The following is a 27,994-nucleotide window of genomic DNA, read 5'->3' as shown; positions in this document are numbered from 1 at the left end:
TCTTGTATATAGACATATAGAAAATACAGACATAAAATGAAAACATAAAAAAAAACAATTTGAATAGCAGTTGCATTATTTTTTGCAGTCTGCAAGAAAGAAAAATCAAAAGCAAAAGGAGTTTTCTCCCCTGGTGGGTAATTCCTTGTTTGCTTGCAATCTCGTTCCCAGGAACTTTTGCTCAGAACCGTTATGACGCGGAACAGGTAAAAGACCCTGGCAGAGGCCGGGTCACGTGGCCCGAAATGTCCGGAGAACTTGACCTTCGAAACAGAGACGAGAGGCTCACAGCAGTGATACATATTTTGTGGTTATCTCATTCATTTCAAGGGATAAGATACCCTGCCAAATGTTTCCAAGTGCCAAGACGGACCACAAAGGTTACAAAAATTGCTGATATTTCTGCCCATCTAAACAACAGCCTTTATGTAGAAATCCATCCCACCAAGATTACTGCCCCACCACCCCAAAAAAAAGAAAGTGAGAAAGTAATAGCCAAAGGTAGTTAGCTAAGTATATGTGTTAAAACCTGTATACTTGGCATTCGATTTACACATACGTTCATTCGCATTCATGCCCACAATTTGGGGGATCTTCTTTAGGAAGAGATGAGTTTCTGACAATCTTGGAATCCAAGTTCATTCATCAATTCATCAGGTTCTTGTTATCCAATGGGTATAAGAACCTGAGCGAGGTTTTAATCCATTTTATTTCCCCTGGCCTGATCCTTCTAAATATTTGTTTGATGTCAGCAAATAATTATGCTAAAGATTTATTTTTTGCTGATCCAAACCATAACATAATCCCTTAATATTCTAGTCAGTCAGTTGGCCAAGTCTATAAATGTATGATCAGTTAAATGTATGTTGATGTACATTGAACATAAAATTTTATTAAAAAACTATGGTGGTTTGACATCAGAGATGCTGGCTTTGACTGGTTCGAGTCCTACGTAACAGGCCGAATGCAGATGACTCTTGTAAATGACACAGGATCAGATCTGTTTCATGAAGATGCTTTTGGGGTGCCGCAGGGATCTGTGTTGCTCCCTCCCCTGCTCTTTTGTATATTGATGACTTAAAATCTGTTATCAATTCAAAATACCACCATCTATATGCAGATGATATATACAGTAATTATTTCGTCCCATAAAAACTTGAATACCCTTGTCTCCCAGGTCGAGTTAGAACTTTCGCAAGTTAACCTCTGGCTAAATAATAACAAAATGACTATTAATACGGATAAATCTGAAACAATCTTTTTCGGCAACCACAGCCATAAAAAAAGTTGAAAACAAATCTATCAACTATATGGCGTACTTACTAAAACAGGAAACGACTGAAAACGACCAGAAACGAGCAGAAAACAAGCAGGAACGAGCAGTAAACGACCAGAAACGACCAGAAACGACCAGTAAACCATCAAAAAGCTCAAAATACAACCAAAATACAAGAGCAAATGGCTATATGACAGGCGAAAAAGATTACCAAAATGCTTGATTATGCGCCCAAGTTTCATTCATTTTTTGTTTTTTTCTGGGAAGCCATTGCATTGATGTGTGACTTAGCCGAAGTTTTTTGCTCAAGGGACCGTAAAAAAAGGTCCTGCTTATCCAGGGTCTTTTCTCTTAAGCGAAGTATTTTTGCTTGGATTTAGTATGGAGGTTTAACTGAGTGAGAAGTTTTGTCCCAAATTAGTGAAAGTTCTACTTATCCAGGGTCCTCTTAACAACTTTCTTCTTATTTAGTTTAATGGTTACACGTTCACGCATTTGATATCACCTTTTCAAACCACACAAAAATAACCGCTGGAAAATAACAATCTGCGCGGCAGAGGAAAATTTGAAAAGAATGAATGGTGACATAAAGAAAATTTTTGTTTCACGCATGTCTGGAAATTTATAAACTTTTCTTTTGATTTTTCTATGTCTGGGTTTGATACATATATAGATAATTATCTTCAGGGCTCTTCTACGCCTATGATATGCCGACACATAAGCATAGAAGAGCCCTGGTGACGAGCTGGTATGATATCTTCAACATTCCTGCCCTATTACCGGTTTAAGTAGACAACTAAAAATGACATGGATCATGCATATCGCGAGCAACAACTATTTTATATTGAAAAAAAACTAAACAAATTTAGAAGTTTTTTCAAGAATGATTTTTAAATGTCTAGACATTTTTTTCTTTCTTTTTTCTTCCACACGAAACTTTTTTCGCTGAGTCACGAGAAAATTGTGTAGTTGGTTAGATAGATAGATAGATGTGCATATTTTACATGGCTAGCCTCACAAATATCAAGGGATATACCCTGTCTATTATTTCCAGGAGGGGCCATGGCGTAGATGGAGAGTCCTAGAGTATTTAATGCTCATTTTGAGCTACGCAGACCCAATTAGAGCCTGCGCTCTACTAGACAACTCCCGGCAACATCCAACGGCCCACACAGTGTGCCATCTTCCCAATTTCCCTCACATGGCTTGGGTTAACCAGGGGCTATGGTAACATTCACTCGCCCATGTTGAATCAAGAGGAATCGAACCCCGGTCTCCCGCACAGAGTACGAGAGCTATAACCACTAATCTACGGCGCCACAAATTTACAAGTTACATGAAAACGAAGCTTTCAGCCAAATTTAAAACAACCTGGGGGTTATTATTTGTTAAAATAAATATTGCAGAGTAAAGTGCCAACTTACTCTGGTGAGTCCTCCATGGGTCACAGAGAGAGAACATAGGTTTTATTATTTGTTAACTGCTGGTTTCTGGTCGTTTCTGTTTGTTTCCTGCTCGATTCCTGGTGGTTTTTGGTGGTTTCTGCTCTTTTGTGGTCGTTTCCTGTTTTAGTAAGTACGACTATAAGGGTATTCCTTTGAAGAGGAGCACAAAAGTTAAATATCTTGGGGTAACATTTAACCAAAAAATGCAATAGGAAGAGCACGTCAATGACATATAGAAATAATTAAATATTATAAAATTAGAACTATTGCATCCTGTTTAACACCTCACTCAAAAAACCTTTTTTATTAATGCACTTTTCATGCCATATTTTAACTACTGCTCCTCTGCATTGGTTTGTACCACCCAAGGTAGATTAGGAAAACTTGAAAAATTATTAAAATGTGTCTGTACCTTCCTTGTGAAAGAGAGGGAATATTCATTGAATAATTTAATCATCAAAAACGATGCCATATTAGTTTTCACAGCCATAAATCACATTGCTCCTGATTACTTGCGCTCAAAACTGCTTTTAACAAAAAATCATCAAACAAGAGGAGCTTCAAAAAACAGGTTCACACTTCCCTTGGTCAACAAATTGGCAAAAAAGCCTTCCCAAAAATATTGAGTGATATGTTTATTATTTCCAGGACAGGCAATGGGTTAGATGGGGAGTACTAGAATATTTAATGCTCTTTTTGAGCTAACACAGACCCAATTAGGGTCTGCGCTCTAACAGACAACTCCATGCATTCACTTCCTGAACGCATGGAGTTGTCAAAGAGAGAACGTTCTCCAAGTGTTCAGGAACAAGACATAAACATTAATTTTTTGGGTGAGCTCTGAAATAGGGGCCCCATCACATAAATAAATTATATACAAAAATTGTAACTGATCTCCTAGGGACACAGTATTCTCAAATTACAGTAATAAAAAAACTAATAGTCTTTTATTACTTGCATTGTAATCCCTCTGGGCTGTAAAAATGCATGACTTTATAACTGAGAGAGTTTACAATATAAAGAGAAGAAAGAACAAGAAAAAACTGAATGACTGAGTGTCTAAAAACTATAAGTCCAAACCTAAGATGCTTTTTGGTAAAAATAAATTTATTTTTATATACAGTTCATGTCACCAAGGAGAATGGAATGCTACTCTCTCGCATAAAGTGTGAGAGTTAAAACCAAAGCTTTCTAAGCAAAAACAAATCATTAAATTTTGTTTTTTTTTTTGCTTAGAGTACAGTATTTCAAGATTCACATTTGAACAGAAATAGCATAAAATTACTTGATGTTTTTCTTCTTGAGACTTCAGACTTTCTAATGATACAAAATATTGTAGTGGAAATGATGCTGATGTTGATGTACCCTTTTGTGGAACTACCCGCAACTAATAAGAACAAGAAGGGCTTGTTATGATTGGTTTCTATTTTTTTATAGTATGACAGAAAATATATCAACGCATATATTAGAACGTTTTAAAGAGACGGATGAAGTCCACAAAATTATTGACCAAACTTTGAAAATTCATAATGACGACATCCTGCTTGAAACTGATTTGGAAAGATTGACAGGTTTGCTTGCATTGTGCCATTTAAAAATATTACTAAGCAAATAAAAATTTGAGTTTATGACACTAACTAGCTCACTTGTGGACATTGATGTTGCGGTTTGCAGTGACCGTTTTTAATAGTGCCCTCTAGAAACTGCTCTCCGCAGCTTTGTTTCCCACTAAACACTAGAATATATGCTTGTCATAACACTCTCCTCCGTTTTGATAATTCTAATTCATATGGCAAAATACTATATTGAATGCATATGAAACCACTCTTGCTAAAAAGATTCTGTGTGTTTTTTATGTTATCAGAACACCCTCCTTTGTTATGCTTTTTTAATGTTACAAAAAGGCCAGGTTGATTTCATGTCTTTGTGCATGGATTTATTTTTTGCTGACCAGTAGTAATTTAACATTACTACTGGTCAGAAAAAATAAATTGTTACTGGGTATTTGCATATAAATAACAAGGAGAAAAAACAATTTACCCCAACGTTATTAAAAACTGAAAATAAAAGAAAAAGTATTCCTGTTCAATTTTTTCTCTTTTTAAAAAAATAATATTTAGTTTTTAAAACCACAAGCAGATAAAAACTGGGTTTATTTTTATTAGCAGCAACTAAAATTGTTTATTCAGGCTGGAAAAACAGACACTGAGGTTATGATACATGTGCCAAACACAGTGAGGTTCATGCAAACAACCAAGGTTTCCTGTGGCTTCTAGCTAAAAGGTTTAAGCCATTGTATTAAGCATATAATATCTAAGGTGCCTTTTTTAATTTTTTTGGATGATTTGACATGATTTAGATGATTTGGCAAAATACGTATTTAAATTTTTCGCTATTACCTGCCCCTTTTTATCCCAGTTTACGCATCCCCCATTTAAGGGATGATCCAGCCCTTAAAATTAGAATTTTTTTATGTTGGCAATAAAACTGCCGACGTGAGATACATTTCAACTGATTTGCGTCAGCATTGCGTCGGATTTTTTTTTTCGTAGTAAAATTTTTAAGCTGGCAAAAACTTTCGTCATTCACCTTGTATTGGGGCTAGACCTCACATAAATTCAATGTATTGATTTCCTAAGACGATGACAAATGGAAACGGACTACAAGTCCCATGACCTACTTTCCCGATGATGTACTTCGTTAAGTTAATAGTTCACTGCCAACTGGCTTTTTATATGTTTCGAGACGAACTCATTAGAAAGTTGTGCACGTGCTATTTACGAACTGAAGGTCAGGGCATTCAATAAGTTGTATATCGCAGAAGTCGCCGGTGACATGTTTCGAAAATGCTTGTCACCGGCACAGTTCACCATAAAGCAAAACTGTACAGGAGACTCAATTTATAGAGTCTTCGCAGAACATCTCTCCTCACAAAACCGAGGGCAGGGCTGACTTATTGCCTGCTGTGTCGTGTGGGCTACCGGACTTCATTTTAATACGATATACAATTTTTTGATTACTGTTATTACGAATCAAATGGCATCACGGTATTTCTGTAACGTGAATAATTTTAGTGATAATGACCTTTAGATCGTGTTTTAGAAGTTTAAGAACGAAAAACGGCGATAGAAATGTTTTTTTAGATCGCATTTTAAAAGTTTAAAAACGAAAAACGGGGATAGAAATGTTTTTTTAGATTGCATTTTAAAAGTTTAAAAACGAAAAACGTCGACAGAAATGTTTTTTTAGATCGCATTTTAAAAGTTTAAGAACGAAGAACGGCGATAGAAAAGCTTCGTTATATCACAGTTTAAAAGTTTAATAACGAAGAGCGGCGATAGAAATGATTTTTTAGAAAGTTAAAGAACGAAGAACGGCGATAGGAAAGCTTCGCATGTTAAAATATGTTTCGACGATAAAGAAATATTACTAAAAGTTTTAAAAATAGCATTATTTTTTTTTAAAATATTTAGTTCATTGGATTTGTTGTTTTTTAAAAGAGCTTGTGTTTTTTAAATAAATCGAGTTTAAAATCGCGTTACTATAAATAGTTTCGTTGTTAAAAAAAATAAAAATTCAATGGCCTTCGTGTTTAATTTATTTTCGCGCAGAGTATTGTTTTTAAACAATGTTTCTTGCTATGCTTTTGTTTTTTACACGAAGCAATTACTTTCGCGCAATTTGAAAGGAACTCGCTATCCGATTGTTTTTTTAATGAAAGCAATTATTTTTGCAAGTTGAGCATACGCGTACGCTTACATCTGGACTGTACTGTAACTTACTGAAAATCGAGTGTAATTATTCTTCAGTCGCAATGAGTGGGGGAAGCTCAAACAATATCACAATTAACATTATTTGATTCTGCTTGCCACAGTTCCTTTCAAATTTTCATTATTTTTGTTGTTTTGATAATGACATCTACAAACTTTGCAAAGCACTTTAGCAATTTCATTAGAGTCATTTTCAGATTCAAACCCTAACTCAGGAAAATTCCACGAAAGAACCGTTTTCTTTTTCACCATGTTTACTTTTTTATTTTATTTTCGTGAATTCAGGAAATTATTCCATCCGTTTAATTTCGAATGAAATAAACCACCCGCCGAATACTGTGTGGATTCCTGTTTGCATTCCCATGTTGAGACCTGGTTTCTTTTAGGATAAGGAACACGAGAAAAATGTATGCCAGTTTTCATATTACGACAGAGAAAATGTGATGTAAAAATTCACCACAAAGGCTTTAATATTACAAAGAATAACATGCGATCAGTTGAAAAGTTTGTTTTTCAAAAAAAATAGTAGTAGAAACCAGGTTATAATAAGTGAGCAGGTACGATAGAAATATACATGATCACATGTTCTTAAAAGTCCGCCAAAATAAAAATTAATTCTTTGTTAATTTTTTTCTTCGTGGATGTTGAAAATGAGTTGTTGTTTTTAAAAATTTCACAACAAAATTACGTCGGCAATTTTTTTGTCGACGCAACTACGGTATTTTCTCATTTTACGTCGGCAATCACGTTGGCAGTGCTGAATGCCGACGCTAATTTTAGGGGCTGTGATCCCTTAAATGGGGGATGTTGCAGATCAGACTAAGATTTTATATTCACAGCACCATGATAAATTTAATATGGAATGGTATTCAATATGGTTATAGTAGACAAAGTAACAAACAGAAAATGTCATTTAAACAGAGTTGGAGGAATCTTTTGAAGAAATTAAGAGAAATCACACAAAAATTTTAAAAAAAGTAAATATCTGAGCAATCGTGTATAAAAATTTTATGAGAAATAAAATGTTTTCCATTTACGAATTGTCATGCATCCCCTCCATTATTTTTCCCTTAAAAAAAGTTCCTGCTGTAAATTCTGGTCCCGATATAATAGCAAATTTTGAATTATTCACTCTTGGTTAGTATTATAGCTAATTCATTTTCCCGATATGCTTGTTTTGATGTTTTGATTCATTTTTTCTAAATTTTAGTTATACTGGATGAATACCAGGAGCAACCACATCTTCTTGATCCTTTTCTAGGTAAACCAAGTTCTAAAAATACAAATACTTAGGTTTGCAAGGATAAAAATTTAATGTGTTAATTATATACATTTTTAGAGCAGTTTGTGACGAAATTACTTGATATTGTGAAGTCATCATCAACACAACAAGCAGCATTTCATCAAGCATTCAGATATCTCTATCTATTTACAAAGGTACTTATTTTGTTTCTAATGTTTTCAATGTGGTGTAAAAACAAAAGTGAATAATCGAGCTGTTAAGTTTTGTTATTAGAATAGTAAAAATACTGGCAAGCCTCCTTCTCCTTAAACATTATCAGATTGACCTATAAAAAGCCTGTTAAGCAAAATTTTTAAACCTTTATATCTTTTTAACTGTTCATCAATAGCACATGATACGATACACTTTTTTCCTCAGTGTTCCAAATACTGCACACAGGAAACAGATAAATTTCGCCAATTTTTTCATTAATGCACTGCTGACATTAGCAAAAGACCTAAAATAACCTATTTTTTCCTTCAGCCTAAGTGGATTTTTTCACGGGCCTTATTAACTAGTTAGTTTTATAATAATATATTTGTGTGCTATATATACATACGTCTTTTGTGTTGTAGGTTCGTGGTTATAAACAAATCATTAGATTGTTTTCCCACGATGTTTCTGATCTTGAATTCGTTTTAAAGTTGTTGCATGAACAGTCACCTACAGAATACCAGGTAAATCAAAGTATGATTTGAATTTTTTTTTAAAAAAAAAACGCATCTCTCTTAGTTACATGTACAAGGGTTGAAATCAGTCTTGTTATATTTATTGGTAAATATAATAAGGGAGTTTTTTTTTAACCTCTGGGATATACACAAGATGTTGTGCAGTAATATCTGTTTTTTCGCACATGGGTTATGATCCTTTAATGTTTATCATTATTCTAATATTTCTTATACAGACTTGGGAAACTCGTTACATATTGCTCCTCTGGCTTGCAATTGTTTGTATCATCCCGTTTGATTTGAAAAAGCTTGATGGTGCAAGTGTTAGTGATGATGAATCTGTTCTTAATAGAGTATTGAAAAGTGCACTAGTGAGTATGGGAATCTTGTTGAAGCCTGTTTTATGTCCCTATTTTGGCATGGACTATTTATGTTGGCCTTAATCAACGCTATTATTTTTTTTAAAAACTTCCTAACGCTATGTTGCATTGCTACAATACTAACTGAGTTTCAATAATTATCTATTAAACACCTGCATGCCAAATTTTTAGGTCCCATACCTGTCATAAGCTTTAATATTGGCTATTACTCGAAACTACCCCTAAAAATCTCGATGAAACCCTTATAATAGGGAAAAAGTCTTGTTAGGATTATCCTTAGAACTTGAAACTTACAACATAACTTTGTTTTAGCAAGAAGAATCATTTTGCATGTTTTAGACACGTCATTAATCCAATTTGCCGATTTTTTCGGATTTTACCTGAAAATCCGAAAAAACGAATTTTCGGGCACTTTTTGACATTTTTCCATGCAATCTATGTAAAAACCGAAAAATAAGTGAAATAACATTTATTTAGCTTTAGAAAACTTCAATAGAATGTGAAAATTTGGTCTTAACTAAAGTAATTGAATTTTAAGCAGTAGAAGCATTTTAAACAAATTTCAAGCTTTTATTAACGTCACAGAAAATGTGCGCAAGCAAAAATTTACTGCTGCCATTTTGTGACGTACTATAAGTGTGCTAAGTTTGATTCAATTTGGACAAGCCTACGGAAAGTCCTCCCCCACGGTCATAATATGTTCGAAAAACCCCGGACCGAATAGGGTTAAAGTTTTGAGAAATATAAGAAGATAATGTATCGAATCATATGTGATATGGTATCCATCATTAAGCATGTGGTGTTTCTGAACAGAGCTTTACATGTGTAATGAGTATATATAAACTATGGATTATGAACTTCAAATTCTCACTATTATCAAATAGGTGATGCATTGTTATTTTTTCATTCAATTTATATGAGTGTGTTAGAGTGTAATTTGTTTAATTTTCTTTTTATTTCAGCCTTATTTAAATGTTTTCGACAAGTCTAAAGATGCAGCTGCTTATCTTACTGCAAAGTATGATGTTACATATTCAAGTGCTATATAAGGCTAGAGAATGTCATATTTATTGCCATCCATCACACCCAGGGCAAACCAAAAAGCTTCCTAAAAAGCCTGTTAAGTTTACTTTACAAAGATAATTAAAAAAGTTTAGTTTAGGACTTCTGCAAATCATGTAATGACATCATTTATTGAACAAAAAGTTTAAAAGGTTAAAAATGAACTCAAATGCTGGTGAAAAGTGGGTGAAAGAGAATCCCCTTAAAAATCCTTTTATAATTTAAGAAGATTTAGCCTTAAATTCAGTATTTTGCCTGTATTTAAAATATTGAAAAATACTGTGATTCTCATCATTTGTAAGCAACTAATTGTCATCTGTAATTGCAATCTTCTTCACCCTATCAGTGATTTTGTAAGCGAGTCCATAGGAAGCTTCAATAAATATATAAATATATAATAAATATGTAAAAACTAACTATATCTGTTTTTGTTGTATTATTGTTTTTCTCATTTACTTAGGTTTTTAACTAGACCTGATGTAAAATCAGTTAAATTACCTGAATTTTTCAATTGGGCATTGGATGTACTTCCTACAGCAGACAGTAAGCACAATCCACATACCTTTCTGTTTTACAGAAGATGAGATTAATCTTTTTGTAAATATTACTAGTGTTTATTTGTTTAAATATCTTAGAAAGTACAATGATAGGAATGCATACAATCACTGGCGTGCTAGCAACTCTGGTAAGTTTTAAAACATATTTTTGTGTAAAAATATTGTACTTGTTACTGTATGTCATAATTTATTACCTGGATGAGGATGAGGAACAATAATCAATACTCAACAATAATCAATCAGTCTGCATTCGATTATTGTGAAACCAGTATCTGCCAGTAATGCCTACTGAAACTTCTTTTATTGTAAACTGAAAGTGAAGCAGTGAAAGAATTTAAGAACAGGACATAATTCAAAAACCTAAACTTACCTTCTAAACAGTATTTCAAAACTTGTTTTATGTTTAATGACAAATTAACAAGCAAATATTTTACCGTTTTTCATTTCATTAACACGCTGTTAATGTTTCAACAAAGAAAACTTTAAATGTGCAATTATATTAAAAAATGCATCTTCAAATTTGCGCTATGATTTATGCTGAAACGCATTTGGAATTTTCCTTGTTTTTTTTTTCATCGTAAACATTTATATTTTCATATTAACAAGCTACTCCTATGGAAGAAACTTTACAAATGCTAAATTAAAGTTTGCCTACCTTGTTTTTTTTGCAGTCATGCTGGCTTAGGTAGGATTTCAACTTTATTCACTACGGTAATGCCCTGATAAACTGTATAAGATTGGTAATTTATTTGCTGGAAATGAAATTTTTTATAAAAATATTTTGTAGAGATGTTAAAGCAAGTATTTTTTTAATTGTTTAGGCTTTGATTTTTAAACACGGCAGAAGAGAAGACTTATTGCCACATGGTAGGATTGTGAATCATGTTATTGTTATACAAGGCAGTGATAAATTTCTACTACATTGACACTATTTTTTTCTAGTTTAAAATGTTTTTTGCTGAATTCCTTTGTATTGCTTGTATAAAAAAATTGTTTTTCAGCATCAAGAATTTTTAACTTTGTTGAACAATTGGAAGTTCTGGATATCCAAAACACTTTGATCAGAAAGTTGGCTGTTAAACTTGTGCAGGTAAAATTATGATAAGCAGCTAAACAAAACTTTTCCCTCTTACATTATTAATAAATTTTTCTTCATTTCTTTGTTTACTAAAAAAGTTTAAACTAAATTTTTTTAGAGAGTCGGCCTGGTGTTTTTGGCTCCTCGCGTAGTGTCGTGGAGGTAGGTTTTTTTTATAAAAGTTATTTATTTATTAAAAACAGGGATTGTTGTGGTAACTTTCTTATGATTTTTTTATCCCAAACTGCATGAGTTTTACCAATAAGCCTAAATCTTATCTGCCACACCCAAATAAGTTATTATTAAAACCTTTTTAACATATTCTTATATTAATGCGCTAACTAAAATGGTTAATGACGTCATTCAAAATCGTTTAAGTGCTAATCTCCCTTAAGACTCATCAACAGTATATGTTCGTTATTTTGACTGGTGTTTCAAGTTCTACAAAATTTTTAGTCCTGAAAAAATTTTGTCTATTAACTTTATCTATGTTCGAAACTAGGGCATTGCTATAGGGGTTTTACTGTGGCTATACTCCCATGCATGCCTCTATCAACTTATTCTCTGATAAAGCAACAAATCCAATATTATAACTCTAAATTCTACAAAATCTTACAGACATTGTTTGTTTACAAAAAGAGAATCATTTCCTATGAGTCCCCTTTTTTGATATATCAGTCATTTACCAGACCTCATGATGATATCAAAAATGCTTTGATTTAATCATATTCAAGACAGCAATCAGATTTTATGCCAGTAACATGTTTAACCTCGTTTATTTAATCTTACTATAAGATCTGATGGACCTTCTGAATAACTCTCCCTTAGCTCCACAGATTTTCCATACGAAAGGTTATCACAGTATTATGGGTAATATAACTTACTGGTGAAGAAGTGGTCCAGTAAATATTTAAGTCCAAAATTTTGACTCAGCAACATCCATTTAGCTTAAAATGTTTTTTCTTTAACGTTAATTTATTTTGTTGCTCCAAATATCAGGATGAATATTATCGCTTTAAAGTTATAGTGAGATGCAGTAGATGCTTTGAAAAAGTTGGCTATATGTTTCAAAATAAAAATGTTAAAGATTTGCATTCAAAAATTGAATAAGGCTGTACGGTTTTCTAACTATATCCATGCATTTTACTTTTTCTTTTTTTTTTAAAAAGAATACACCATAAACAACACAACTTTACCTGTTCCCTTTTTCCAACTACATAAATATGATTTTTTTTGTATTATAAAAGTTGTCTTTTTTATTTCCATTATTATAGTTTTATATGATGTGAAAAGAATAACTTGCTCTAAAATTTTTTTTACTGGACCCATCTTAAACAACTTTGTATAAATAATTTTCCCTTAGTTTAAATCTTGAAGTTAATGTGTGTTATTGAAGACGCATAGGAGTAGAAAAGTTCAAATTAATAAATACAAAGGGATTGGTCCAAAATTATTATGTTATGAAGTTTTTAAGAGTAAAAATCGCCATCTAAGACCCAGAAAAATCAAGCAATCCTAAAAAGTCACAATTAATGACTCTGAATTTGATTTGCTAGACACCATGTAAGTGTGTCATTAGTTGATTTAATAAATTTTCCATTTAAAATTAAACAAGAAAACATGCATCTGATTAGCAGTATTATAAAAAATAGTTTTTTTACTGAACGGCTTGTTCACAAAAATTCTTGTTTAATTTAAAATCACATAACAGCATATCAAAAAATTTTTCTCATCATAATACTTTGTTTTAGATACATGAGAGGAAGCCGATCATTGGGGGAAAATCTACAATTGGGAACTGTGCCTACAGTAAGTATTGGTTGATGGTTTCCATTTTTAAAAAGTATGCAAACTACATTAGGAACGAAAATTTCTGGACGAAAAAATTTCGTATTTTTTCTTGTCCGAAAATTTTGGTTTTTTTAATTTTTTTAAAAAAAAAGCAGTGCATAGTAATTATACATAATGTAATTATTATTTTCGTTATTTTCACATTTAGCTCAGGCTCTATCTATAAAGTTAGATTCTGTAGACCCTTTTTTAGATCGTGATTGAATATATGGGCACTATAAATAAATTCAGCCTTCTTTTTGTGATCATTACTTTAAAAATTTGATTTAAATTTGTTCAAAAAACTTACCCATAAATTTTTTGACTTTATTAATCTCGTCCGAAAATTTTTCCCCCTGAATTGAAAAAAAAAATTCTATTCTTAATGTAAGTTTCAGATCGTCCTGTTTAATTAATAATATTTGACTTGTTTGTCTTTTTAACTTTTGTAGGTAGAAGAAAAAGATGAAGGAAAGAAAAACACTAACGAAGAAGTTTGTAGTTGTATTTGCTATGATTTAATTCTCTACAACAATAGCTGTTGGCTGTCTGTCTGTCAATCAAATCCAGGTCATGCTTAACAAACCAGACAAAAAAATCTTTAAATAAAAAATAACAAATGTAATATATTTTAATCGACTTTGCTGTGATAGCCTCATTTCCACGATTTTCAACAGTCAACCACCAATAATATCAGTAGCTTGCGATGGAGTTTTTGACATTCTGTTTTGTAAAAAGTCTTTGTATTCTGTATATAAAAAAAACAAGTCAGTCACTATAAATAATACACGCCAGCAATAATTATCTTTTTTCATGCAATATCAAAGCACCCTAAATGACAGAAACCGCAAACAATCTTGTCAGTGAACATCATGCCATTTTTGCTTCAGGTGTGTGTGAAGGCTGTGAGTATAAATTGAGCAGGCTAAAATAAGCAGTTTGAGCAATTATAATGATGAACGTCTTTATGAAAATTGTTTTGTATTTTCAACAATTGTCCTGTAGAACTTGTGACAATGAAATCGTATTTTAGTATTAGGGCTCCAAATGAACAATGGTGTATATGTGTTTTTGAAAATGCTGCATTGTATCTCTATATTATACTCACTGGATATTTGCTATTTAGCACATTCTAATTTATAAGAGTTTTGTTTATGTTGCCACTGTGACAGTTTGCTGGTAACATAAACATAATGCAAAAAGCTAGACACAACATATCGCATATGAAGTGCAAAAAAAACAACCTACAAACCTCCTTTAAAATGGGATTGCTGAAAGTTTGGGTAATACTTATTAAAATAACACAAGGTTTATATTGAAAATACAGAGACGGAAAGATCCCATTCTTATATTAAATAATAAAATAAAATGAACAGAACCCAACTTTTTCAATAAATTCGCAAACCATCGTTGCTGAAGTACCATAATTACGCGTGGACACACAGACAATGGCTATTATTATAGAGATTTTTTCAAAAACGTTGAACTCTTTGAAATATGTGTCTCCCTTGTTTATGTTTTATGATTTGTAATGCAATTTACCTGTGAGCAATAACTTTCTTTTAGAAAAGTGTGACCTGAAATTGATATGTTGCAATTTTAATTGTTTTAGGAGTTTGACATTCCAGAAGAAGTTGAATCTGTGTTAGGTAGCCCTTAATGATTTTATAAAATTTCTTTCTGAAGGAACATATCGAGGTCTTTGCAACAAGTTGTGTTAGTTGTTGTTTAAGTGAAAATTTTCTCCAGTTGTTTATATTTTTAGTGTTGTTATCAAAATGTCATTGTTTCGTTGTTGTTGTAGAATTTTTGATGACAGGTTTAAAAGATAAGGACACCATAGTTCGATGGTCAGCTGCAAAAGGGTGAACTTTATTTTCCTATTTTTTCCCTTTTTTTTAAGTTAATAACAATCGCATTAGATTATTTCTTTTTCTTTTTTTTTTCCTTATAGAGTTGGCCGCATAACTGGGCGTTTACCAGAAGAACTTGCTGATGAAGTTGTTGGTTCCTTGTTAGAACTTTTTACGTACGGCTAGTTTTTGTTATTTTTAAACAATATGGTATTGTCTATACTTGACAAATGTAGATTTCCCATTGAGATCAAACTTCTTTACTTTGTTGTGCATATTTTAATTGTTTTCAAACTTACAGGTTTTCTGAACTTGATGGAGCCTGGCATGGAGGTAATTATTTTTGTTCTTTTAAGGAATAATTAGTCGTTACACATGTAAAATTCATCTTTGACTGCTTCTTAGCATAAAGTAATGAAATTTAGTTATTATTATTATAGGTGCGGTTAAATTCACTTGCAGGTTAACAGTGAATATTATAATATAGGTCGTTTTAATTTGATATAAATTTATTTTAGGTTGTCTTGCATTAGCGGAACTTGGTCGAAGAGGACTTTTGCTGCCAAGTCGCTTGCCTGAAGGTATATGCTTCAAATATTTGAAGTGTTTAACTGTTTGAGAAGTAGGGAATTCCACACAAATAAAGTCATACTTGTAGACAGCTCCTTGAAAAGGGTGTGTGTGCAATTTGGATAGCTCGCCAAAATTCCACTGGATTTAAATAAGTAAACACTTTCAGAAGTAAAGATTTTGTTAAGTTTCCTATTAATCTTTTATTGAAGAAAACTTATTTTTTTTAATTTGTAAAGTGTTTTCTTAATGGTATCCGTGGAAGGCAAAAAAGTTGAAGATGCTTAGTTTATTGATTTTGAAATTGGAGCCGATGTTGTTTTCTATTTTTTTAGTTGTTCCTATTGTATTGAAAGCATTAACATATGATGAACGAAGAGGATCATATAGCGTAGGTATGATGAGAACATTCTAAAAGTTCATTAACCTATATTTTTTAAAGTTAAGGTCTCCGAAAAGTTAAAAAATAAGAAATTTTAAGAGTTATGCACAGCGCTGCCACCAATCCCTGAAACCTAAAAAAAGAAATTTTTGGGTGATCTCCAAAAATGTCCTATTTTGTCTGAAATTGATTTTTTCTAAAATATCCTGAAATTTTTTTTCTTTTAACTAGTAAAATTAAAGAAATTAATGCATTTGAATACTATTCTCGTATTATTAAGTGTTGACGTTTTGTAAATCAAAAGTTTAATTTAAAAGCCTTTAGAGACCAATACAAAGTAAAGCACACGAGGACGATAAATTCCCTTAATTGCATATATTTAACTTTAAATGACATATACCTTCATTTAACCCATATGCATATTATTTAAACATAGGTTCACATGTTCGTGATGCAGCCTGTTATGTATGCTGGTCATTTGCGCGAGCATACGACCCACATCAAATCAAACCTTTTGTGTTGGATATCGCTAGGTAGGTGAAAGATTCTTTTTCTTTTTTGTGTAAGTATTTTGAACCGCCATTTATTGAGTTTAAAAATAATATTTTGTTTTAATTTAGAGCATTACTTCTTGTTACTATATTTGATCGAGAGATAAACTGCCGTAGAGCTGCCTCTGTAAGTTAACCTTAAATATAGTGAACCACATGATAAAATGAGATTTATTTAGAATTTTGAATGTGGAATGTGTAGCTTTTCTGTCTGCATTTAATGAAGAATGATATTTCTTTGTTAGTTAAGTTGTATAAGTTGTATCTATTATGCTTTGATATTCAAGCCAATTATGTGTTGCATTCGCTTATTATTTTTACAGGCTGCATTCCAAGAAAATGTTGGCCGACAGGTAGTGTTATGTTGGATTGTTCTACTTCGTTCTAAATCAAAAAATACAAAGAAATCTTCTTATTTAGCATGAAACATTAAAGTATAATGTGCTATTTGTTTATATTAGAAAAAATAGGAAATTAAAGATTATATTTTACATCAAGTATGTTACACAGACAGGGATCATTAAGTTGCTAAAGTAATTTTATTTGTTTAGGGCTCCTTTCCTCATGGTATCGATATTGTGACTACTGCAGATTATTTTACTGTCAGTAACCGCACAAATTGCTACATTAGTTTAAGGTATGATTACACTAAGTTGATTTCTCTAGTCATAGACATTCTATGTCGTATAAAAATATTTTATGAAGATAATCCATGTTTGATTGGATTGGTTTTGGTAATAAGTTATTGTGATCAGACATGCAAGCTTTTGACTGAAAATCAGTTTTAATGTACACTTGAACAATCTTTTGATCGGGAAAGGACTGTACTCTAATGCAATCCTTTATCAGGTAATGGACCTGCTGATAAAAAATAATGATATACAATTCATTGTAAAACTATATAAAATAACCATTTAACAGAAACGCGACTTCAAGCACTGCGAATTTAATTGATAAATGGGTACATAAAAATATTCTAACTATTTAACCATAGTGTTTTGTATTTGTGCCAATTAACATAAAATCTTCTTTGTAGCGTGTTTGTTGCTGAGTTTCCCGAGTACACACAAGCTTTGATAGATCATCTCGTTGCAGTTAAAATTTCCCATTGGGATAGGTATGCTGGATTCAATACATCCTCATCTACGTCAATTCCAAGACATTCTTGTTTTTAGAAATATTCTTCTTGAAAAAAAATGTATTTTTCGGTATGTTTAGTGCGATCCGCGAACTTACATCACATGCATTACATAATTTGACTGCTGTAGCACCAGTGTATATGTTGGAAACAGGTGTGTTGTTTGTGAGTACTTCTAATACAAAATGAAAAAATATCAACTATTATGTTGATGTAGTCTCTGGCAAAGTTATAACAAGTATACACATTCTTTTAATTAGGGTATAGCAAAAGGCTAAGTAACCTTGGTCTTAAAATTAAATTAAGGGAAAGATCATTATAGATGATATAGCCACAATAATTGGAGACCTGGAGAGACACGAGATTGTATGCTCACATTCCATAAACATTTGGAAAATGATTTCGAGTGCTCTCAATAGAACATTGTGAAATGCTTACCAATCTACAGTGTCGTCTCCTGTAAATTCCTAGAAATTTGAAAAAAATGATTAAGTTCTGGAAAATGTGGGAAAACAGTCTTTCTAGAAAATAGTCCTGGAAAAATGGCCTTTTTTGATAATAGTAATCCTGCAAAAAAAGACCCTTAAAAAATCTAATTAAAAAATATAAAGATTTAATACGTAACTTACCACTTAAATAATTTTAGTTTTACATAAAAACTATATAGCCAATTTACAAAGAGGTTGAAAATTTTTGAATATTATGAAATTTTAATTTGACTGTATAAAAAGAGTAGCAATTTTTTTTAAATTTTAACTTTCCAATCAGTAAACACACCATACCGCATCACATCCTTCTTGCACAAGTTTTCACAAATTATTACTGGTAAAAATTGTCAAATCTTTATAAATACACCTCCTATCTTATGAAAATGTTATCATACCTAGTAACATGTTGCAAGTTTAAATGAAGTTGTGTGTTATAAAAAAAACGAAGCATGATAAAATTCTTGTTAAAAAATACAACTGTAATTGATTAAGTAACTTAACAGCACGCATATTTTTGATCATTTAGCTCTACCATTGCTAATTAATCAAATGCAATCGATTGATATCTGCACGAAACATGGCGCCATCTTAGCAGTTGGTGAAGTTGTTCATGCGTTGTCTGAAGAATCGCGAACAAAGTATGAAACAAGAAAAAATGCTTCACTATTGACTGATATAAAAATTTTGAGGAATGCTTAGTGAAAGCTTTAAATGACAATTATCAAATAATAAGCCAAGTTTGGGAGTTAAGGAATGGTGTTCATATTATAATATTTGATTCTGACAACAAAGTTCGAAGCAAGACTTTTAATACTAATTCATTCATGTTTGTTTTAGGACAAATATACCCCTTGTGTTAAATGATTCCATTTTGAATGAAGTGATGGGCTTGGTCAGTAAGGTACTTTAACGATTATGCTGCAGTATGTACTGCTTTTTTTTACCAATTTAAAATTTGTCCCTTTAACGTCTCATTTGCAAAATTCTTTTTCTGTTTTTTTTTCTTTGATGAATGTATTGAAAATTAGCACAAGGGAGTGGACCAGTAAAAATAAGCTAGATGTGCATCCAAATGAATAAACAAAATATGTTATGTTCTATTTGTGATTTTTTTTTTAGTTGAAAAGGACAAATCAGTTTAGGTAAAATATTTCTTTCAGTTGTATCTTTGTTGTGCCTGGGTTAGTTATTCGGTGTTCTGTAATTTACACTGTCTAGTCGCCTGTATTATTATCCTCTTTCATTATCCTGTCCTGTCCTGTCTTGTCTGCGAGAATTTATAATAACTCTTTCTGCGCCAAAGATGGTAGCTATAAATATCCACAAGTGAATTTCTATGCATTTTTGACTAATGCAGATAGTATCACCTAACGTGATTGCAACTGGTACTGCATAACATGATGGTTTATATTTTCTATTTTAGGGGTTATGGTGGTGAATTAATGAGAAAAGCAGGTATGATTTCGGCGTAGCTATTTCCATACTTTACAATTTTTGACTATCACATGCTGTATTTTTTTTCACCATAACTTAGCAGTACACCTGTGAAATATACACATCTCTTACAGGCATACTGTTAAGTTACAGTACACTGTTCTGAGGTACTTGTTTGGTTGTCACACGTAGGTGAGGTTGGTATGCTTCTAATGTTTTCTCCGTTTTTAGTTTGTAGATTGATTGAAAAGATTGCATCTTCAGATGTTAAGATAAATGATACATCTGTGTTAGGTGAGATCTTGTTTATTTATACAAATTGGTTTCCAGGGGTAAAAGTTCATCTTTAAATTTATTTTCATGCAAGGATTGCTCATCTTTTAATAAAAGCAGCAAAATATTGTACCCTTAGGATCAGAAATCAGCAAAATTTGACTCTTGATGCTTGATACTTCTATCTTTTTGTCGTCAAAAACTAATTTATTGATTCTTTCTATATTTTTTTATGTGAGAAAAAAAGTTATTACAAAGTTTTAATATGTTTAGCAATTATGTTAAGCGCTAATCCTTCATTGAGGTCTCATAAGCTGTACACACCAGCGTTGTTTGTATGAAGGAAACCTTATTTTATAATTTTTGAAGTTTCTTGAGTGTTGTGAACAACCAATGACGCTGCAAAGAGAATTGTATTTAAATTGTATATAACTCAACTTTCTGCTGTAAATTTAACTTCTGACTTGTCAGATTTTAAGGAAATTCTTTTCAATTCATTTTTAATATTTAGACGACTGGCTGTTTGTGATAGTTGATACAATTTCACATACTGCACCCACTGTACGGGTAAGAACCATATTTTTTTTCTTCCTTATTTTTCTTTGTTCTTTATCTTTATTGTTTAGGAACGATACTTTTAAGGGGAAATATATAAATTACATCTTTGTACCACAAACCGTGTTTCCTATATTGTTCATTTAGTATACTGCTATCACTGCATTGCCGCCCTTCTGCCAGCAGTATATGACGTCATCTACGCATTTTAAGATAGGTAAAAACAAACACACATTTTAACCTGCACCATATGTAAAGAGATTTCTCCACCATATGTCAAAAGAGATTCTAGTTTGCTAATGACTTTTATATAAGGTATGAATAAAGTTTATATTAATTTGTGTTTAGATATTCTTGTTCAAAGCTTTTGCTCGAAGTTAAAAGCTCCTTTAAAATTTGACAGGTAAGATATTATGCTGAGTATTTTTGTTTTGGTTATCTGTCACATATGTAATCTACCAGAAATCACTTTTTTGATTCGGTTTATATTTAGAATGGGCTTTGCACAAGCACTTGGTGTATTACCAAATTTTATGATCGAATCAACATTCTCAGAAGTGAGTCAGAACTCTCGGGGTTTTTTTATACCTAAAAAATAAATTCTGACAGCTTTTTCTTTAGAAAGCTTCTTTTGTGAGCTTAAAAACCTGTTTCCACAAAATGACTTATTTTGTTCACTATGTTCAGGTTGTAAAAGAATTGATTGAAACTTGTAAAGTTAGTGAAAACAAATCAAATGCTGGTATTTATGCTGAAGCAAGGTGGAATGCAGTTGAAGCATTGTTAAAGTAAGCATAAATTTTGTTTTTCGATTACATCACCCCGATTGAACGGTTGTAACTGGTTGATTGTGGTGCCCCTTTTTTAAAGTTTATGTCATATCGTGTAACCGTTAACTTTATTATGAATTGGTGGTGAATTTTGAGTTAGTTAGGTCCTGTGCAGTTTAGTTTCAATAAGACGCACTAAATGTAAAGATTGGCACAAAATGGAAAAGATGAGCGACAAAGCTATACTGTCTTTGCATCTCGTTTGCGTTTGTTATTTGAAGGTGACGTTAAAACACTGTTTTTGCCACAGTTGGAATTTTTACCCAGTCTTTAGTTTAGCATCAGTGTTTCTAAATTAACTCATGAAGAATTGTTATAATGGTATGTCAATTTCTTTTTAAGGATATGTAAAACTGTTGGTGTAACATATGAGAAATTAAAAATTCAAGATATGTACGATTGTTTTTTCGATGGTTTAAAAGATTACACGATGGACAGTCGTGGTGATGTGGGAGCCTGGTACCTAGTTTAGTATTTCATACATTATTCCTTATACTTGCTAGAGATTCGAAGACATGAGAGATTTGTTTTTGTCACGAATATTCTGTGCAACCGCTCCTACTAATTTTATACTTTTGTTGATCAAGACTCAGATGTTAGGCTAGGCAACAAGTACTTGACTCTTTCCTTGAAGGCGTGGTCATATTCCAGTGTGAGAGTGGCTTCTCATGTAACTAGCAAAAACTCTGGCCTTAACCTTAGCTTTTCTTTGAGCTTAAAATATGAAAAATACGACTATAAAAGCCGTACTTGTTTCAACTTTCTACTAATGTGTTTATTCAGGGTGCGAGAAGCATCAATGACAGCCCTGGTTGAACTCACCTACATGTTGGTCGAAGAGAAAACGGAGCATTTTACGCCTGATATGTATGTGCAGGTTTAATATACTCATTCAGTCAGACATGTTTTTAATTACTGCATTTTTTCTACTTGACGTTAATAAATTGTTTGAGTTGTGTACTTCTCGGATGACAACACAGTGTACTCCACACAATTTGGTATTAATTTTTAACTTGTTATCATTGGGATATTATTGTCAACGATTATACTGTCTTTTTATGTAGTTGTGAGAAGATAATGTGTTGTCTTGTGCAGCAAGCATCAGAAAAAATCGATCGCACTCGTGTTCAAGCTGGAAAACTTTTGTTGCAGTTCATCCACCATAGGTATGTTTGTCTTTTAATAGATGATGAATGACATCAAGGTTTATGTCTTGCTGAAGAATCGAATAACACGAATAACGGAATAATCTAATAACGGAACAGGACGGACTTATTCAGAAAAGTTATAAAACAGTGCAGTGCCACAGGTCTTATCTGACGCTAAAGATTCTCCTACAATAAACTTCGACATGCTTTATTTAATGTCGTACTTTATAAAGTCAAGTCGTGAAGAACGTAACTCTAAAAAGATCAAGTGTTGTCAAACCCGGATACATTTTTTGATCTGAAAAAATGTTGTTGTTGGATTTTGCACGTTTATATTTTTTGTTTTTAACGTTTGTGTTTTACTTTTTAGTCCTGAAATACCATATATAAAGCACAAAGAAGAATTGACACAGTTGCTACCAAAGTAAGTCAATACTCTTCAGAAATGTTGGGGGGGGGGGGGGGGGTGGATTTAATGTTGCATATACTCCTGCATCATGCACATTTATTTATTTCACCTGACCATTACTTCGCATTCAGTGGACTGCAAAATCTCTACTATTGCAGATGGGTAGGCTAGGTAACGTTGAAAATTCGCTAGCTGTGGTGTCTGTAATGTCAGGAATATCGGAAAATGAAAACTGCTGACGTCAGTAAAATTTAGAATTGTTTAAAATTTTGTATCGAACCAAAAGTGGGTGTATGTTATAGAAACTCATATAATTGCTTGTGGGGAGGGTCTTCAACATGCAACTATTTTGTACAAAGTACTATGTCCGGGCTTGTAGCTTGCAATTTCTTTGTTTCGGTTTGTTGATAGCAATTTTATTGTTTGAAGTTATAGCAAAATTCTTTGTTTGATATTTTACCCTTCGTGTTTAGTTGCTTACCGTGTCTATTATAATGATGTCTGAATCTAACGGTTACTTTTACTAAAAAAACTATTCATCGGAAATCTCTGCGTTGTTTATTAATCACAGATAAAAAATGTGTAAATTACCTTTTAGTCTAATAAAACATTTAAATAAATATATTTAATTTAATTTGTAGCTCGATGTTGAGTTCGTTAAATTGGTTGGCGCCTGATGAAGGTTTTGAAGCTATCACAAGATTACTGCACTTGAAAACATATCAGTATTCGATCCTTCTTGGACTAACAATAAGTGCTGGTGGTCTCACAGAATCTTTGGTAAGTGCATGTAGCTGAAGTGATAATTTCTACTCAAGTCATTGGGGCGAACAGATTTGACCTTGCATGACGGCACAATAATTGCCAGGCTTGTCTAAAAGGTTAATATTACGAGATAAGGCTTTTGATAAACAGCTTAACACTTTCTTGCTGCGAAAGAGCTGTTACACTTCGTAAGTCAATTTGAAATTCAAATTTTTCTTATAGGTGCGGCATTCATCAGATTACTTGTTAGCCTTTTTAACCAAGTATCAAGAGAGGTTAGTTAAATTGACGACAATCCCTGCCCTGAAATACAAACCTCACACCCACATAATTTTGAACTATAGATTCAGGTTGGCCACACCTTCTGTGAAATACTGCAAAGTTTTTTAATTTAAAACTAGCTTCTTTAAACGAAAAAATAGTTTGGGAACATGTCCTTTTTCCTTATCATCCTCAAAAATACTTTCGTTTTGTAACGAAAATTGTGTGACAACTCAGATCTTCTACCATAGGACCATAGGCACTCCTTATTTATTTTTATATGGCATATATTGATTTTAATATATATATATATTTTAGCGAAACTGATCTCGATGTGATTACAGAGAATTTGTTGAAAATATTCCAAACACATTCAAAAGATGACAGGTATATCTTTCTTTCACTTTCGATTTTAAACTTTCCTCTTTTTTTATTAGTTGGCGATGTTTTTCCACCTCATGACTGTATTTTGCTTTTATATTAGAGTTGTGATACCGATGTTGAGAATGTTGGATATAATTCTTTCATCTGGAAGTTTAGAACTTTATAATGATATACAAAAAAGGTATTCTTTAAATTTTGATGTCTGAAAAAGAGCTTTCACACCCGTGAAATTTCAATTTTCTCTTTTTACGTATTTAAACTTAGTGTTAAATGTTGAAAATTTTGTCGCTTGGTGACGAAGTGTTAGAAAATTATTGTTTGAGGTATTCGAGACGTGTCTTGCTTAAACTGTCGCATTTTTGTTTAGTCAAAAGTTTCCACTCAAGTTGTTGTTGTCAATCAAAGACGAAATGAAGTCTTGTGGAGAAGTGAAAAAAATTTTGGCCAGTATTAATATGTATGCTTGTTTTGTAATGTTTCCGACCGCGTGAATTTTGCTTCGTGTTTTTTTCAACCCCTCTGTTCAATTAAAAGCGATGGAGTTAAAAAAAGGATTTCCCCATAAAAAATTCATTCTCCTTTATGCTTTTCCCAAGAAATCAACAATAAAGGCCTTTCCATAATCCGTGTGTGATCTAGAAAGGTGAAATAGGGGCCAAATGGGAATTTTACCAAGATGGTTTTTAGGCAATAAAACTTATATCTTCACAACTTCTATAAAATGGGTTATAATTGCCTTTTTTTAAGTAAATATAGTGAGTTGGGAAATTCAGGATAAATTCCAATTTGGAAAGTTTTCTGGCTTCTGAGAACGCTGGTTTACATCCTGGTAAAACCGATTTTAATCTCATATTCTGCTAAAGTTTTACAATAATTTTTTTGCGATAATACTTATTTTAAACTGATAAATATTTGTTTAGATTTTGCGGACTGCTTCAATTTGAAGGTGATGTGCGCACAAAATCGTTACAACATGTCATGATGTATCTCTGCCACAAATACCCTCGAGTAAGTATTTTTTTTAATTCACGTGATTTGTCCGTCATAGGGTTGATCATGGGGTGATGGATCATCGTCACTATCTGCTATTCCTCCAGCGCGAGAAAGCGTTGTGTACCTGTACTTGCACCCTGGGTATGTTTGGCAAAAAAGTCAATTCATCCAAGAAAGTAGAAACGAGTTTAACCTGTCAAGAGCTTGCTTGTTGTCCGACTAATCAAATTTAATGTTTTGATGTTTTACTTTTTGTCTCAGGAAGTATGAAGCAGTTTTCTAACCAGAGAGATAGATATAAGAAGCTTAAACGTTTTTACGTGCAAGCATGTAACTTTCCAGTTTTAAAGGCTTCACGTGACCTGCTCCTTAAAGTTAAACAGGCTAGAATTTTGTATGTGTATTTAACGCCACCTCGATATATGCCATTTCTCCATAGTAATACTTTGGTTGTTTAAAATTATTTATTTCAGACTGAGCAAGTAATTACTGGCGGATAAAATTGAACGAAATATCGGGAATTATAAATGTCTATGTTAATGCCCGTATTTTGTTTGTTCGGAATGACGGAACACAGCTTTATTCCGGGTCTCCCACAAAGTAGATAATTTGCTGACGTTCTTTCTATAGCATTTATAAAACATAAAAAGAAGATAAATTTTTTGTTAGATTCGTAAAGCCACAGCAGAGCAACTTTATACCACCTTTTTGACGTATGATGACATCTTACCTGCAGAATGCGCTGATGAAGTTACAATTAAACTAACGGACGTAGCTTGGTGCGTAGAAGTTTGTCGTTGGTTAAATTTGCTTTTTGAAGCCTTTTCTTTTAATATAGACATAAAGTGAGGAAGGGTGTACGTCCTCCGCCATTCTGTTGTTTAATAATACGACTGAGAATTGGTTTGGCAAGTTGAAAGCTTACCTCCTGCGAAAAATCAAGTTGAGCTCATGTAACAGATCTTTGAAAGTTCTCTAGAAATGTTTTAGTTTTTTTTGAATTTTTTTTTTTTGTTTCTCGAGATCTTGTCTTCAAATTTTTGCCAAATATGCGAAGTTATGACGTCATCAACTAGCTGTAAAACACGTAATTGTTGTTATTGAGCATAATTATAGCAACTAAATATTAAAATTCACGTAAAATGTTCATACCGCCAAACTGAATGGTCAAAAAAACATAGTTCATAATGTCGTGGATAAGCAGTGAAACTTTTTAGTCCAAATCTCAAGAACCAGTCAAGAATATTAAAAAAATAAAAAGATTCATAGACAATTTTGTAAGCTCTTTTATGTGAAACTCACTTGTAAGCTTTAATAAATGTCATTTTAGCACCGCGTTTAGCAGTGAAAGAAGCATGACTATTGAGTTAATAACGCTCAATTTCCAATGCTAGTACTAAAAAAAAGCTCGATAAAACATATTTTCTTTATCCGTACAAGCCTGTTATTGCGAGGCTTGCACGTGCGAAGAGATGTGTTTCTTAAAAGTATGTTAAACTTCCGTGTTAAACATTTCAACTTAAATTAATTTTGTTGGTTGGTTTAGGGACAATCCTGTGGACAGTCTTCGACCTATTCGTAATGAAATATGCGGGTTGTTAAATATTCCACCGCCAAAGTTAAAGGTATATACGGATGATTTTATTTTTTTGTCATCGATGCCACTGCTGGTAAATTTTTAAGCTCTATGAACTGGAGCAGTTTAGTGTTTGTTGCCCGCAATGTGGTGATTTGAATTTTACAATTTTAGTAGTATTTATTTAAAGGCGAGGTTCGGCAAACCGCAGTTCTACGAAATTAGAAGTCGGTTGATGGAAATAAAAAATATTTTTCATTGTTTATTTGTCCTCTGTTAACTATGTTGGCAGACTTATATTTCGACTAGTTTTTATGATTTTGTTATAATTTTTGTCCTATGGCAGCGATATTCTTAGAGACCATTTCTAATTGGAAAGTTTTACAAGAATAAACTTTTGCAAATTTTTCAAAAACCACAAGTTTTTTTAGCATTTTTTTCTCTCCATTTAATTTTTTTTACAGAAAAATGTTTCTCAGACATCCTCGTCAAGTAAAGAGGTGGATCAACTCGATAGTTACAAAGGCAAGTTCAGTCTTTTCTTGTTTTATTTAGCATATATGAACTCAGAATAAGCGGGACAAAATTAGCAGGTTGTCTTATCCTAATTCAATTGGAAGTTGTACTGTAGATAGTTGACGAGAAGTGTGAAAAACATCCAACGAACAAGACTTGATTACCCAGACATTATAACTGCCTGTCTCGTTTACTCCAAACATCGCTGTAAATCGTGAATTTGTTACACAGACGCAACATGTCTTTAAGTTTTGACCAAATAGAATTATTTATGTTCTTGTATTACTCTTTTTTATCTTTTTTTAGATCTTGTTACACGCCATGGATTTTGAGTTCGTCGAAGTTGGACTGAAGTGAAATAAAAGAAGTGTATATGCAACACATGACAGAGACATCACGTCTTAGCCTATATAAAATGAGTCTTACGTAATATATGAGAACGAAAATTCGCAGTACGTTTTTCATTAACAGGTTTTTGGCTTTTTTTGCATGCAGCCTTTACATGTTAGTTTCATTTGGG

General features: G+C 32.4%; 1 protein-coding gene across 3 annotated transcripts; it reads left to right on the top strand.

Annotated features, from left to right (window-relative positions):
* Nucleotides 1–258: 258 nt before the first annotated feature.
* On the top strand, nucleotides 259–27,922 carry LOC130648358 (tubulin-specific chaperone D-like). 3 transcript variants are annotated; one of them, XM_057454379.1, is made up of 50 exons: nucleotides 259–380; nucleotides 4,159–4,292; nucleotides 7,702–7,752; nucleotides 7,831–7,928; nucleotides 8,349–8,450; nucleotides 8,678–8,812; nucleotides 9,784–9,839; nucleotides 10,344–10,426; nucleotides 10,519–10,568; nucleotides 11,262–11,307; nucleotides 11,442–11,530; nucleotides 11,637–11,680; nucleotides 13,270–13,327; nucleotides 13,801–13,842; nucleotides 14,961–14,997; nucleotides 15,153–15,213; nucleotides 15,303–15,377; nucleotides 15,503–15,534; nucleotides 15,720–15,782; nucleotides 16,107–16,166; nucleotides 16,590–16,686; nucleotides 16,774–16,831; nucleotides 17,028–17,057; nucleotides 17,256–17,341; nucleotides 17,741–17,821; nucleotides 17,923–17,996; nucleotides 18,857–18,968; nucleotides 19,168–19,231; nucleotides 19,450–19,472; nucleotides 19,754–19,785; nucleotides 19,996–20,058; nucleotides 20,549–20,604; nucleotides 20,740–20,809; nucleotides 20,941–20,995; nucleotides 21,086–21,149; nucleotides 21,280–21,380; nucleotides 21,765–21,881; nucleotides 22,206–22,289; nucleotides 22,487–22,588; nucleotides 22,941–22,994; nucleotides 23,621–23,759; nucleotides 23,967–24,019; nucleotides 24,324–24,392; nucleotides 24,490–24,570; nucleotides 24,757–24,846; nucleotides 25,310–25,397; nucleotides 26,052–26,161; nucleotides 26,929–27,007; nucleotides 27,423–27,483; nucleotides 27,781–27,922. In XM_057454379.1, exons 2-50 carry the CDS (start codon nucleotides 4,160–4,162, stop codon nucleotides 27,804–27,806), a joined length of 3,534 nt encoding a protein of 1,177 aa, XP_057310362.1. In that variant the 5' UTR covers nucleotides 259–380; nucleotide 4,159; the 3' UTR covers nucleotides 27,807–27,922. The 3 variants fall into 3 exon arrangements, with proteins under 3 accessions (XP_057310362.1, XP_057310361.1, XP_057310363.1); XM_057454378.1 differs by having other exon boundaries at nucleotides 267–501; XM_057454380.1 differs by lacking the exon at nucleotides 259–380 and having other exon boundaries at nucleotides 3,779–4,292.
* The last annotated feature ends 72 nt before the right edge of the window (nucleotides 27,923–27,994 follow it).

This window comes from Hydractinia symbiolongicarpus, chromosome 7, assembly GCF_029227915.1.
Source record: "Hydractinia symbiolongicarpus strain clone_291-10 chromosome 7, HSymV2.1, whole genome shotgun sequence".
Taxonomy (NCBI): domain Eukaryota; kingdom Metazoa; phylum Cnidaria; class Hydrozoa; order Anthoathecata; family Hydractiniidae; genus Hydractinia; species Hydractinia symbiolongicarpus.
This window is presented reverse-complemented; position numbering and strand designations above follow the sequence as displayed.

Excerpts from the sequence above, each read along its gene's own strand:
- LOC130648358 (XM_057454379.1), top strand. The coding sequence starts at position 4,160 with ATGACAGAAAATATATCAACGCATATATTAGAACGTTTTAAAGAGACG. Across the intron at positions 22,290-22,486 it reads GAGCATTTTACGCCTGATAT|TTGTGAGAAGATAATGTGTT; the intron begins GTATGTGCAGGT and ends CTTTTTATGTAG. Across the intron at positions 24,393-24,489 it reads ACACATTCAAAAGATGACAG|AGTTGTGATACCGATGTTGA; the intron begins GTATATCTTTCT and ends CTTTTATATTAG.